The sequence below is a fragment of the Rhamphochromis sp. 'chilingali' genome (assembly GCF_963969265.1).
Source record: "Rhamphochromis sp. 'chilingali' genome assembly, chromosome: 15".
Classification (NCBI taxonomy): domain Eukaryota; kingdom Metazoa; phylum Chordata; class Actinopteri; order Cichliformes; family Cichlidae; genus Rhamphochromis; species Rhamphochromis sp. 'chilingali'.
In genome coordinates this window covers 20,390,576-20,403,744 of record NC_137942.1, presented here as the reverse complement: position 1 = coordinate 20,403,744, position 13,169 = coordinate 20,390,576, and the positions used below count along the sequence as shown (strand labels likewise).

Here is a 13,169-nt window from a genome sequence, read left to right as displayed (position 1 = left end):
TGTATATAGATATTTAAATTTTATTATATGTTCATCTGGTGCAAGATTGTGAGAAATGGAGTGATAGTGACAGTATACGGCTGGCAAAACCATTTCCTTTTTTCCAAAACAAATACTCAAGACATACAGTAGCTTGTTTTTCAGCCCTTTCTCTCTGTCAGGTCTTCTACCTGTAAACACAGTTTCCATCTTAGGACACAGTACCCTTTCCCCTCTGTCTTACCTCTTTTCATTTCACAAATAAATACTTGCTGAAACAGGCGAACCAAGGAATAATCTCCACACACAAGCGCGCACAAACACAGTAGGAGTACAGTGGACACACTGTGATACTGTAAGGCACACAAACAAAATGAGAACACACTCACACACAAGGCGATACCATTCTCCGAACGAGAGCGTTTTCAGCATTATCAGTGTGTGCTCTTCATTTTGTTTCTATTTTGAGAGGTTATGCAAAAAACAAGGCGCGTGAAAGAAAGAAAAGAAAAAAAAATGCTACAAAAAGGTAGAAAGTCAAGTGTGAAGCACTGTATGGTTGTCACATCATGTGGGGCACGAGTGAAAACGACAAAAAGAACAGATGCTCTTTCTGGCTCTTAATGCATAATATTGCTATGTGGGCTTTTTCACAGGAAGCTTCCCGTTTTGAACTTGTAGAGATGGTAAGCTGGTAAAAAAAAAGGAGAGATAAGCTGTTCTCCCAGCCCTGACCTACGTTTGAATGAAGTATAAAATCCGACTCCACAGTTTGCTGTTAATATTAATGATCCTCTGTTAGATCCACGTTACTCACTGTTAGTATTCTACAAAAATCCAGCAATCCTGATTTGTTTTCCTATGTGTTGATCTGTCAGTTAACCTTTTTCCTTTTAAGTTGCTGCATTTACTTCACAAAGCAAACTACCGGTCACACTGCTGGTGTAACTGAAACAATACCAAAATATATCAAACTGACAGATACTGTTTTTAAAAATTCTGAGGTACGCACAGGTTGGGAAGACACTGACAGTAATGCATTTTGTCACAACATGCCAATATTAAATTCGTCACACGCGTTCACGCAGCCACAGTCGTCTACACGGACAACTTGAACCACAGATAAGAGTTTCACTAGTGAGGTTTAGCAGTAGTGCATCGGTCTCAGTTTTTCTCGCTCGTCACCTCGTCGCCATTCCCGTTGGCCCCGATGATGGCGATGGACTTGTTTTTCATAGGCAGCGTGTAGGGCTGGCGGATGTTCACCTTGTCCTTTTCGGCCTCCAGGTCCTCGTCGTAGCACTCGTCATCTTCGTTGTCTTCAGCCTCGCTGTGGTGCGGGGAGGAGTGGCGGGACAGGGCTGGAGATGGTGGCACTGAGGCTGGTCGGGGGTAACGGAAACCGGCGGTCTGAGGACAGGAGTGAAAGTATTAAAAACATAAACAGGAAGAGGACCCTTCAAAAAAAATAAAAAATAAAAAAAACCTCACATTTGTTTTAAATACTGTGTCTATTAAAAAAAAATACAAGTTAACTTACTTGGGCTGTATCCTGAGGTTCATATATGAAGGTGTCAGGGAAGGCTTTAGCCAGGGCCATGTGGCGGGCAGCTATATAATACTAATGAAGAAAAGAAGGAGAAATTAAAAATAAATAAATAAATAACTGTTGTAAAGATTTTATCTGTGAGACTCGTTGTTGCAAATAGTAGAGAAATACACAAGAAACTCCAAAGAAGGAGTTTCTTTCAATAACTAAAGAACTTTAAGTAAAATCTAGAGCAAGGATCTGATCTGATGTTAGATGGTGGGCAACACACAGCCCACTGAGCTCAAGAAGGCCGATGAGTGAAACTCTCCTGTCTGTCAGTCTAAAGAATTTTAATTACACATTTAACTCCTGAGACATAAGAAAGAGAAGTGCAATTTCAACAATACATCTCGTGATAAACAAAAGCCTGTCAGTGCGTCTCTTTGGATTAAACCATAAGATATAAATGTGCAAAATCACAGAAAAAGTTCTGTTCATTCATTGTGTAGACTGTTCAGTTTTGTTTTTTTAAATGTGAACCAAACGTAGAAGCATACATTTCTATAGTAGATAGTTCCTTTTTTTTTTCTCCTTTTGTCATTTAATTGTTTACAGTGGGGCAAAAAAGTATTTAGTCAGCCACCGATTGTGCAAGTTCCCCCACTTAAAATGATGACAGAGGTCAGTAATTTGCACCAGAGGTACACTTCAACTGTGAGAGACAGAATGTGGAAAAAAAAAATCCATGAATTCACATGGTAGGATTTGTAAAAAATTTATTCGTAAATCAGGGTGGAAAATAAGTATTTGGTCACCTCAAACAAGGAAAATCTCTGGCTCTCACAGACCTGTAACGTCTTCTGTAAGAAGCTTTTCTGTCCCCCACTCGTTACCTGTATGAATGGCACCTGTTTGAACTCATCTGTATAAAAGACACCTGTCCACAGCCTCAAACAGTCAGACTCCAAACTCCGCTATGGCCAAGACCAAAGAGCTTTCGAAGGACACCAGGAAAAGTATTGTAGACCTGCACCAGACTGGGAAGAGTGAATCTACAATAGGCAAGCAGCTTGGTGTGAAAAAATCAACTGTGGGAGCAATCATCAGAAAATGGAAGACATACAAGACCACTGATAATCTCCCTCGATCTGGGGCTCCACGCAAGATCTCATCCCGTGGGGTCAAAATGATCATGAGAACGGTGAGCAAAGATCCCAGAACCACACGGGGGGACCTGGTGAATGACCTGCAGAGAGCTGGGACCAAAGTAACAAAGGTCACCATCAGTAACACACTACAACGGCAGGGAATCAAATCCCGCAGTGCCAGACGTGTTCCGCTGCTGAAGCCAGTGCATGTCCAGGCCCGTCTGAAGTTTGCCAGAGAGCACATGGATGATACAGCAGAGGATTGGGAGAATGTCATGTGGTCAGATGAAACCAAAGTAGAACTTTTTGGTATAAACTCAACTCGTCATGTTTGGAGGAAGAAGAATACTGAGTTGCATCCCAAGAACACCATACCTACTGTGAAGCATGGGGGTGGAAACATCATGCTATGGGGCTGTTTTTCTGCCAAGGGGACAGGACGACTGATCCGTGTTAAGGACAGAATGAATGGGGCCATGTATCGTGAGATTTTGAGCCAAAACCTCCTTCCATCAGTGAGAACTTTGAAGATGAAATGAGGCTGGGTCTTCCAACATGACAATGATCCAAAACACACCGCCCGGGCAACAAAGGAGTGGCTCCGTAAGAAGCATTTGAAAGTCCTGGAGTGGCCTAGCCAGTCTCCAGACCTCAACCCCATAGAAAATCTGTGGCGGGAGTTGAAAGTCCGTGTTGCTCGGCGACAGCCCCAAAACATCACTGCTCTCGAGAAGATCTGCATGGAGGAATGGGCCAAAATACCAGCTACTGTGTGTGCAAACCTGGTAAAGACCTATAGTAAACGTTTGACCTCTGTTATTGCCAACAAAGGTTATGTTACAAAGTATTGAGTTGTATTTTTGTTATTGACCAAATACTTATTTTCCACCCTGATTTATGAATAAATTCTTTACAAATCCTACCATGTGGATTCATGGATTATTTTTTTTTCACATTCTGTCTCTCACAGTTGAAGTGTACCTCTGGTGCAAATTACTGACCTCTGTCATCATTTTAAGTGGGGGAACTTGCACAATCGGTGGCTGACTAAATACTTTTTTGCCCCACTGTATATATTACTCAATTACTTTTGTAGTATGAATGGCCACGGGGAGGACTTTAACAGCAGGAAAAGCTCAGAAATGTATGCCCCCCTTCACATTTTCCAAACCTGCCAAAAAGGCTGAACTGGAGCCTTTGGCGGGCCGATTCTGGACCGTGGGCCTTATGTTTGACACCCCTGATCAAGAAGGAAAACAACAAAGACAATGAAGGCCGAGGGGTCCAGAGATGTGCAACAGGATTTGTAATGTTACCCTGCCGAGGTATTTCCAGTCCAAGAGATCGCTCAGACGCTCAGTGCGGTTCCTCTGGATGATCCGTTGGCGGCGGCTCTGCTTGCAAAACTGGAACAGGAAGGAAGTGAGCTGGTTGCATGACTCGTCCACTCCCCGACACCTGCGGTCCAGGATGTAGATACCTGCAAAGCGAAAAAGCAGCAGTTTTTCCTGATTATCTTAAAAAGAGGACTTCTTTTGAAAAACAGTAGAATTTAGAAGAGAAGGCATGAAGATGCACCATATGCCGTTGGGTCTGCTATGTGTTCCTCCATGAAACAGCCAAAACCTGACAGGTTAGTGGAGATTGATGGAATTCCCATGACAGTGCACTCAGCTGATAAACAGGGAAACAATAATTAGTACTTTTATATTAATACACACATAGATGCATCTTGTCAGCATGAATGAATCATACCAGGTGTGTAGCCCCAGGGCTCATAGTAAGAGGGAAAGACGCCAAGGTGGCAACCTCTTACAAACTCCTCGTAGTCCATTGGAAGAAGAGGAGAGGTGGATGAAAGGAACTCGGGATGGAAGATAATCTAACAGATGAAGAAGAAATTCAGTGTTACAGACAGATAGGGCACACTGCCAGAACCAGCAGCATGAGGGGTAATTCAGATTGAGGAAAAAATAAAATTACAGAATCATTCTCACAACACTTTTTTCTTTCAGGTGCGACTATGATACCTCACAAACTAAAAAAAATAAATCAAAATAAATTAACAACTTAAATCCCAGAAAGGCGACAGGGAATCTTCCAGCGGTCACCTCCTGTCACGTGACCTACCTTGACCCGGTCAGCAGAGCTGTTGAAAAGGCCAATGCGGCGAACACAGTTGAGGATGGGGTCGCTGCTGTCCTCCAGCATGTTGTGAGTGCAGATCGGAGGCTGGCACTGTCTCTGAGTGGCAAAGATGGCACGCTTCATGATAGTGAAATCCTCTTTGTCCAGCATCTTCGACACATCTGGCAGCTGCCCACTGAAGAAAAAGCTCGAGTTAATGTTAAAACGAAACTCACAGCACAAAAAAAACAAAAAATCAAATAATTAGCAGGTTTGAATTTAATAAAACCAATAAGATTTCAACATTTTTACAAATTCAGGTATATCCAAGTTTAATGCATACCTTTATTGGGGACTATTTATTAGGAGATATTTGTTGTAATAAGCTGGGTGTCTAATACTTTTTACATCTTACAGTTTTTAAGAGGCAGGATTAAAAAGGGGTCGACTTACACCAGAAGTGACTCATAAAGTTTCTTTCCAAAGCGCTCCTTCACAGTCTGAGCAGTATCCCTGCCAGGGACAAAAAAATTAAAAAAATAAAATAAAAATTCAAATCCATTACTCCTTTAAGTTCAAAATGAATAACTACATCTTTAAAGAACCTCACCAGAGCTGCTTCCTGACTGCTTGGCCCTTCAAGGTCTCCACATTGAAGTTGTTTGTCCGAGCTGGCATGATGAAGAATGCGATCACTGTCACGTCACTGTGGTTGACCTTTGATGGACCATACAGACACTGGAGTTAGATTTTGTTTTATCTTTTTAAAAAAAACAAAAAAAAAAACACCTAGGATTGACCTTTCTCCTTCCACATCTGTGAACACATGTGCACATCTGTGAACACAGCCACACATACGTACTCTCAGTAGATAATTGAGTCTGGCTAAAGCCTCCAAGAAGATGTCGGCTCCTTTGTTGGAGAATTCGTACCTCCCAGCGATGAAGAGGAACAAACACTTGTCCAGGTTGAAGTCGAGGTGTCTGATGGTCAGATGGTCACCAACATACAATTTAAAAAAAAAAAAAAAATACACAACTTGATTTGTCACTTCCCCTTTCTGGCTAAATTCATTAACTTTTAAGCACTTTACACACGCTGTGACGTGCGGACTAACCCATAGAAGTGTCCCCTGACAAACTCCTGAATCCGACTCTTGCTCTGAGCGTGGAGGTTTTGAAACTCGTGCATAGCTGAGAACTTCTTCACGTTGAGCCCGTTGGGAGTCACGATATCTGTGGAAGCAGGCAAAGCATAAGCATGCAGTAGAGAAAAGGTGATGATTTGATAGTCAGGTAGATTAAAAATCTCCAAAGCATAATTAATACTCGATATGTATAGTTCAGGCTGAAGTAGTTTTAAAAGAGTGAGTAATTTAAAGTGGAAAAAAATATTACTATGTAACATTTTTAAAGTGGTTTTTGGGAAGCTGTTACTTTTTTGTTCTTAAGACAAAATGAGTCATGATTTTTAAGGATTTTCTAAGGGTTAATTTAAAATAATACTACACTGAAAGCATTATATTATATATATTATATTTTACATATTCAGACTTCTATATTCAGAGTATTGCAGGGGGAGCTGGAGGCATGCTGCCGTCTTACACACACCAGTCCACTGCTACACACCTGGTTTCCTCTTGAGCAGGTGTTCAGCCTCAATGGCAGTAATTTGAGACACTGTGGTGAAGACGTGGGCACAGTGTGCCGCTGCACGCTCTATACAGTAGCGATGGTAGATTTGTCGATCGCCCGCTTCCTTGTCTACATTGAACTGAACACAGACAGACCACAGAGAGTCTATAATGTAGTCAGCTATTTTTTGAAATAGTTCATATTTATATTCATATAAATCACACATTCAAAGCCAACAACTGTTTGATGGCATCTTTATTTATTGAACTGATACTTAATAAAAAAGCAGCTACATACCTCTGCTAGGTTGTTATAGAAGTCCACGTTTCCAGCACACAGGTAGCGCCCCAGGAGTGTAGCATGTGTGGTGAAGATGGTTGCCACTGGAAGCTGTCTCTGTCTACACAACACCAGCCCCAGCCCTGCCAGCCACTCATGGAAATGGGCCACAATGTGCGCAGGCTGCTCACACTGGGCTGCAAACTGTGATTTGGAAGGAAAGAAAGGGTTCAGATTAGTTTAATATGCTGCTTTAAAGAGCCCTTTAAACTGCTGGAGGACCTACAGATAATCCATCTTTATGTTTTATGCCCGTTCTCATCAGCTGTGTAGTATTAAGTCTGAGCTGCTGACCTCTCCCAGAAGCCAAGCGGTCAGGAAACCAAACAGCACCGCATCGTTGGCCTCACGGTCAAACCATGGCACGCCAATGGAACAAAGCTCCCACAGCTCGCTCTTCCAGGAGTCTAAAGACCAGGCGGTGAACGCGATATCAATGAGCACAACGTAGGGACTACCTTCAATAAGCCAGCGGCCAAAGTAGACCTGTAAGAAAACAGACAAGGGCGAAAGGGAGAAAAAAAAACTGGTTAGTCCTTCTCTCTCTAACATAACGTAAGTGAATGACTTCTATGTCTTTACAAAAATGTATTCCAGTCTAAGAAAGCCTGGATTGAGTATTTCTCGTTGTTAGAATTGCAATTCATGCTGCTTAGAACGCAACTAAAGTGGAATAGTTTAATACACTAATGCCAAAACTAATGATCTAAAATTTGTACCAGCAATGAATAAACCTTTAAAAACACATCATCTGGTAATCAAATCACCATCTTCAATTCTTAAAATGACATTGAGGTTCTTACGTTCCTTCAGCCTTATTTAGGCTGCACAGAACCATGAACAGGCAAATTATTTCCCCTCCTCCCACTTTCCACTGCTGGCACCCTGCCCCCACACCACTTGTGCATCTGTAAGCAACCCTGGGCCCCATTCATTCAGTGTCCACAACTACTACCACTACTACAGTCTTTAGCAGGTCTGAAAAATTTGTTATTTAACAAAGGTTGCATGAAAGTGCATGAAAAACAAAGACATTGCATGGGAATTGATAGGATAACTTTAAATTAGTCAATCAAATGATAATTAACTGTGAGCAGCTCTATAAAAGCAGACGTTTTGCCAGTTTTGCTTGTCTGGAACATTCAGGTATGTGTTAACAATCCCTCAATCATCCCATGAGTGGAAAAGCAAATTCACCTCAAGGTCAAACTGTTCAATGAGCCATATTTGTTGAAAACCAAACACAGCACGTCAGCACAAATACCTCATACTGACTGTCAAGCACGGCAGTGGAGGACTGATGATGTGGGCTTATTTGCAACCCCAGGACTGGGGCACCTTGCAGTCATGAAGTCCACTATGAACCCGTGTGTATATCAAAGTATTAAGGGGTCAAATGTGAGCCCAAATATCCGATAACTAAAGCTTGGTAGAAAATGGGTCCTGCAACAGGACAATGATTACAAGGACGGCAGGAAATTTGTGGCTGAAAAAGAATAGAATCAATGCATTTTCTTAGCCCAGTCAGAGTCCAGACCTGAACATGATGGAAATACTCTGGTGGGACATTAACAAAGAGCTGCATGAACTGAGGCAACCGTTTAAAGAAGAGTGGATCAAAATTCCACCACAACCATGATCAGAGACTGATAATGTCAAACAAAAAACAAAACAATCCCTAAAAGTTACTGCTGCTGTTTCTACAAACTACTGAGTCACGGGGTGCACTCTTTCCCCCCCCCACACTGCTTCTGCAAAATAACAATGGCACAGTGAATATGTCATGCACTGTTGTTCATCAGGTTGTATATAAATTATTTCAGTATTTAGTAAGAATCAATAGATTTTTATTATGTTCTGATACCGGTACATAAAACCTTAGACGTTTTGTTTGAAAATGGGAGGGTCCTGGGATGATACCTGTAATCCACTGGGCAAAACTAAACAAAACTATCATTACAAACCAAACTTTCAGACACACCGAGTGTTGCTGGGACACCCTTATTAGCAATGTAACATAAGTAATGTTATCTTCAGATGCCTCTGCTGTTGAACCACATGTGCACACAGAAACAAAGAGCAGAGGAGAGGGAAGGAACTAGTAACATAATATGAAACATGCAAATTCAGTGTTGCTGCAGCCTGCTTTTGCTCTCTTCTTGTCCCATCAATTGTGGCTGAAAGTAAACCATACAGGCTTTACTGACCTGGCTGCACTAACCCCTTTAAAAGCGTACCGCTACCAGTCCTAACCTTTTCCCACAACTCCACATTACACTCAGAATGACACAGCACAAAGCTTTAGAAGTATCACACTCCGTCATCTATTTCTGGAGCGCATTTGTGAGAAAGAGAGAGACAGAGAGACATCGATACAACTTCTAACCTTTGCGGGGGAAATGTCACTGGGTTTTGAGTTGTGGTCAAGGACAGAAGGCTGGGCAGAGTGGGAGTGTGTCAGATGTAAAAGATGAGTGAAAGATGAACTCTAATTGGGCGTTAGAGCGCACATTCACTGCATGCATACACAAATAAACTATTAGTACCTCAGCCACGAGTTGTTAGGATGACTGCCCGTCAGTGGATCGTATAAATTTAACTCCGTGTCTGTGTGTGTGTGTGTGTAGGGGTGTTTGTGTTTTAGTTTACATATGGTAGTACCTTACACCCACTGGAGTTCATCTTGTCAATGGTCCGCCTGAGTGCGGGGTTTGTGGGCTCGATCAGCTCCACCTGAGTGCGCACGTTGCTCTCCACATAGGGACCCACCAGGAAATAGTTCTCCCCCCATTCCTCTGAGGTCAGACGGGCTTTGGTCTGGATGACGGTGTAGATGCCTCCAACTTCACACATAGAAAGATATAATGTGATTCAACACAAACGACATTGTCTTTTGGCATAATTTTTTTTAATTATCTTCAAAAACCACCAAACACTTGCCTTTGTTAGCAACCTCCCAGGCTATTTCAAAAAGGACGGCATCCTCTAAATCAAACTCCTCGTCCCATTCCTCCAGTCCTGACAGGGACGTGACAGACAGGCTTCGAGCCAGCGGCATGCTGGGTAAATATAGAAGACACTCCGCTGAGACGGGGACACCTTACAACCACACACACACAGACACTAAACTCCTCATCTTTGATAAAAGCATGTCAAGTTTTTTAATACGTTGTCTAAATCATAAACAAAAGCCACTCTTAATCTTTAAACTTCACCAGGTTAACCTCAAGCGGCTTCAATGAGCAATTTCCTCTTAACCAACATCTCCTCACATAGCTATATGAAACCTTTACGCTTTCATTAAACAACACACCCGGTTGCATCATTCTTACGACATTACACAACTGGAATCCAAACTCAACATATCTCACTTCTTTTCACAAGTCTCATTTCCACACATTTCACCTCTTTCCCTGATATAAGATAAACCTGCAGCTGCTCTCACAGGAACCAAGCGCCTGGTCAAACAAACGCACTAAAGTGTTGAGTAACAGTAGTCTATCTTCAGGTTTCCTTGGGTCACCATCTAATAGAACCACAGGGCTTCTTCTTCACACATGCACAGAAATGCACATCACTTTGACAGAACATTTTATTTCCAAGCACTCCTGCACCTGCATCATTAGTACTGGACATTTAAAGGTTAGTCCTCTACTTTGAGTTCAAAACCGGGTGTTCTGTTCCTGCTTGTAGATCTGATGAAACTTCTGGCACAAATAATAATAATAATAATAATAATGGATTGGATTTATATAGCGCTTTTCAAGGCACCCAAAGCGCTGTACAGTTCCACTATTCATTCACTCTCACATTCACACACTGGTAGAGGCAAGCTACTGTAGTAGCCACAGCTGCCCTGGGGCAGACTGACAGAAGTGAGGCTGCCATATCGGCCCCTCTGGCCAACACCAGTAGGCGGTAGGTGAAGTGTCTTGCCCAAGGACACAACGACCAGGACAGAGAGCCCCACAAAGTGGGGAGAGCCATGAGAACGGATAAACAGATAAGGACACTGATCAGGTATAAACTTGATCCTGTAGCAAATGTTGCTGATGATGTTCATGCATGCAAACCAATAGCCTCTTCCACATGTTACAAAAATCCTGTCTGCGCTTTGATTTTTTTTTAAGGTAATTTTTTTTTTTACTGTAAGGAAGAAGATGATACTCAAATTCCAGCGTGTTTGCGCTGAGCTGCTACTGATAGCACTGAACACAAGGCTGACCCCGGGCACTCACAGACGGAGAAGCCTTCAAGTTGATGACAAACCAAACACTTAAGCTTTGCATAAATTTGCCTTCTTATTTTTTGGATGTAGCCCCTCGAAGATTCTGTTCTGATTGTGTTTTTATAGCGAGATATGAAAGGTCCTCAGTCCATCATCACCATGCTTTACACCGATCCTGAGCGTAAACACCTTACTGCTGAATTAAACTTTCTCTGGAAATCCACATGGGATTCCCCCCGGCTCTGTGAAGGGGTTCCTATCTGCCTCATTAGGATTTCATTGTAAACCATCATCATCATCATCATCATCATCATCATCATCATCATCATTACCATCGTGACCTTGCTGACGTCCCTTTTAGTGAATAGAGTGGTTACTGCTCAGCAGGTCCACATTGCTGGGAAAAGGGCACAATGTCCCAAGACAGGCACGTCTTGAGACCCCAGGGAGCAACAACACGCCTGTGTGCGTGTCTATCGTGAGTTTCGGGGCGAACGTGACATGAAGCACCTACTGCATCACTGCTGCGGAAAAACACAGACGCCGCGTCCTGAACCGATACGCGCACGCCTAGGATGTATTCTATTATCACCGGGCAGGCTGAAATAAAGATGTTCACTTACCCTTCAGTTTTGTCCCAACTTCACGAAGATGAAGCACGCATTGGCAGCTGTCGCAGTCCGTCCATAAAAATAATAACAGCGCAGAGTGAGAAGAAGAAGGGGGCGGCGGCGTTGGTTAAATGTCAGCGATTCACATTGGCCCGGTGCGCTCGGGTCGTGCGGAGGGACGGGACGCTCATGGCCTGCGATGCAGGAAGGAGGCTGGGTTGGTGAGCTTGGAGTCTCCGCCCACACATTATTCATGAGCTGCACTCCTATTGGCCCCTGGCTTCTCCGTGTCTCCGCCTTTTACATAAAACACCACAGGAACTGGGTGTTTTCCTCGGCGGGGACGTGCGATTGGCTGGGAAGTGGTTAAAGAGCTGCTGTTATTGGTGAACGAATGTTTTAGCCGTACACAAGAGGGGAGTCACGTACAGCAGGGAGCTTTTTCTAGTTTCCTGTGAGAAGGGGGAGAGCCAGAGCTATTTATAAGCTTCCCAGAGGGCTATAGTTTTAAAAAAAATACAGTATGACTAGAGACATTCGTGGACTATCCTACCTATGGAGCTACTTAGAGGTATCAGATTAAAGTCAAACCTTGACCTCTCCATCCCTACAGTGAAGAGATCCAGTGGCTCTGTTATGCTGCGGGCGGATATTTGCTGGCATGTTGTTGAGAGAGGGGTCAGGGCAAACGGACACAGAGTAGTTCTGAGTGATCACATTGAACTTACTAAAAAGCATTTATAGTCTGATAGGAGTGGTCTTTTCCTGGACAGCAGTGCTCCTCCACAGGGAGTCACTGAATGGTGTGATGAGAATGTGAATCATATGCTATGGCCTCCACTAGATCCCAGCCACCACCGAACCCCTGTGGGAGACACTGGACCAGTGTGACGGTGTTCTCCACCACGCCGAAAATGATCTCTGCTGCCACTCTATAAATGTTGCTGCACACAATGAAGGATCTCAGCTTTCTTTAGGAATGCTGTTTTCCTATGTGTACAGTAAGAAACCGTACTATATGTATAGAGTATATTACTCTAACTGCAAAAGATTATTGGAAAATATTAAATCACTGCTATAATTCTTCTTTTGTAACTTCATTTAAAATAGTACACAGTAGTAGTGTATTGTAAATGCGAATACAGTAATAATACTGTAAAAGATGCATTTAAATGCCAGTACTTTACTGTAAGATACAACAAATTCAAATTTTATTTGTCACGTACACAGTCATACACAGTACGATATGTAGTGAAATGCTTGGACAACTGCTCGTGACCTAAAGAAAACAAAAAAGGAAAAGGCTATGAATAAGATAGGAAATAAATATGAAAAATTAAAAAGGGTAAATTTAACTAGGAAGGAATAAAATATAAATTAAGGTTAAAATGAAATAACTGTACAACACAAATTAGAATGAAGGGTAAATTTAACTGGGAAAGAATAAGATAAAATATATAAATTGAAAATAAGTTGAAAATAAAATAACTGTACAACAAAATACACAATATAGAACTATATAAGAATGTATGAAGAAATATAAATATATATATACACAATAACAGCAGCTGT

General features: G+C 42.3%; 1 protein-coding gene across 2 annotated transcripts; it reads right to left on the bottom strand.

The window, feature by feature from the left end:
• Positions 1–4: 4 nt before the first annotated feature.
• Positions 5–11,861, bottom strand: gys1 (glycogen synthase 1 (muscle)). Of its 2 annotated transcripts, none has more exons than XM_080905153.1 (16): positions 11,610–11,861; positions 9,699–9,817; positions 9,420–9,601; positions 7,053–7,244; positions 6,717–6,902; positions 6,414–6,558; positions 5,903–6,020; positions 5,648–5,768; positions 5,396–5,502; positions 5,239–5,298; positions 4,789–4,981; positions 4,414–4,540; positions 4,237–4,332; positions 3,975–4,138; positions 1,520–1,600; positions 5–1,389 (listed from the first exon to the last, which is right to left on the bottom strand). In XM_080905153.1, the coding sequence occupies exons 2-16, from the start codon at positions 9,814–9,816 to the stop codon at positions 1,144–1,146; spliced, it is 2,136 nt and encodes a 711-aa protein (XP_080761279.1). In that variant the 5' UTR covers position 9,817; positions 11,610–11,861; the 3' UTR covers positions 5–1,143. The 2 variants fall into 2 exon arrangements, with proteins under 2 accessions (XP_080761279.1, XP_080761280.1); XM_080905154.1 differs by having other exon boundaries at positions 9,699–9,857; positions 11,610–11,840.
• Positions 11,862–13,169: the final 1,308 nt, after the last annotated feature.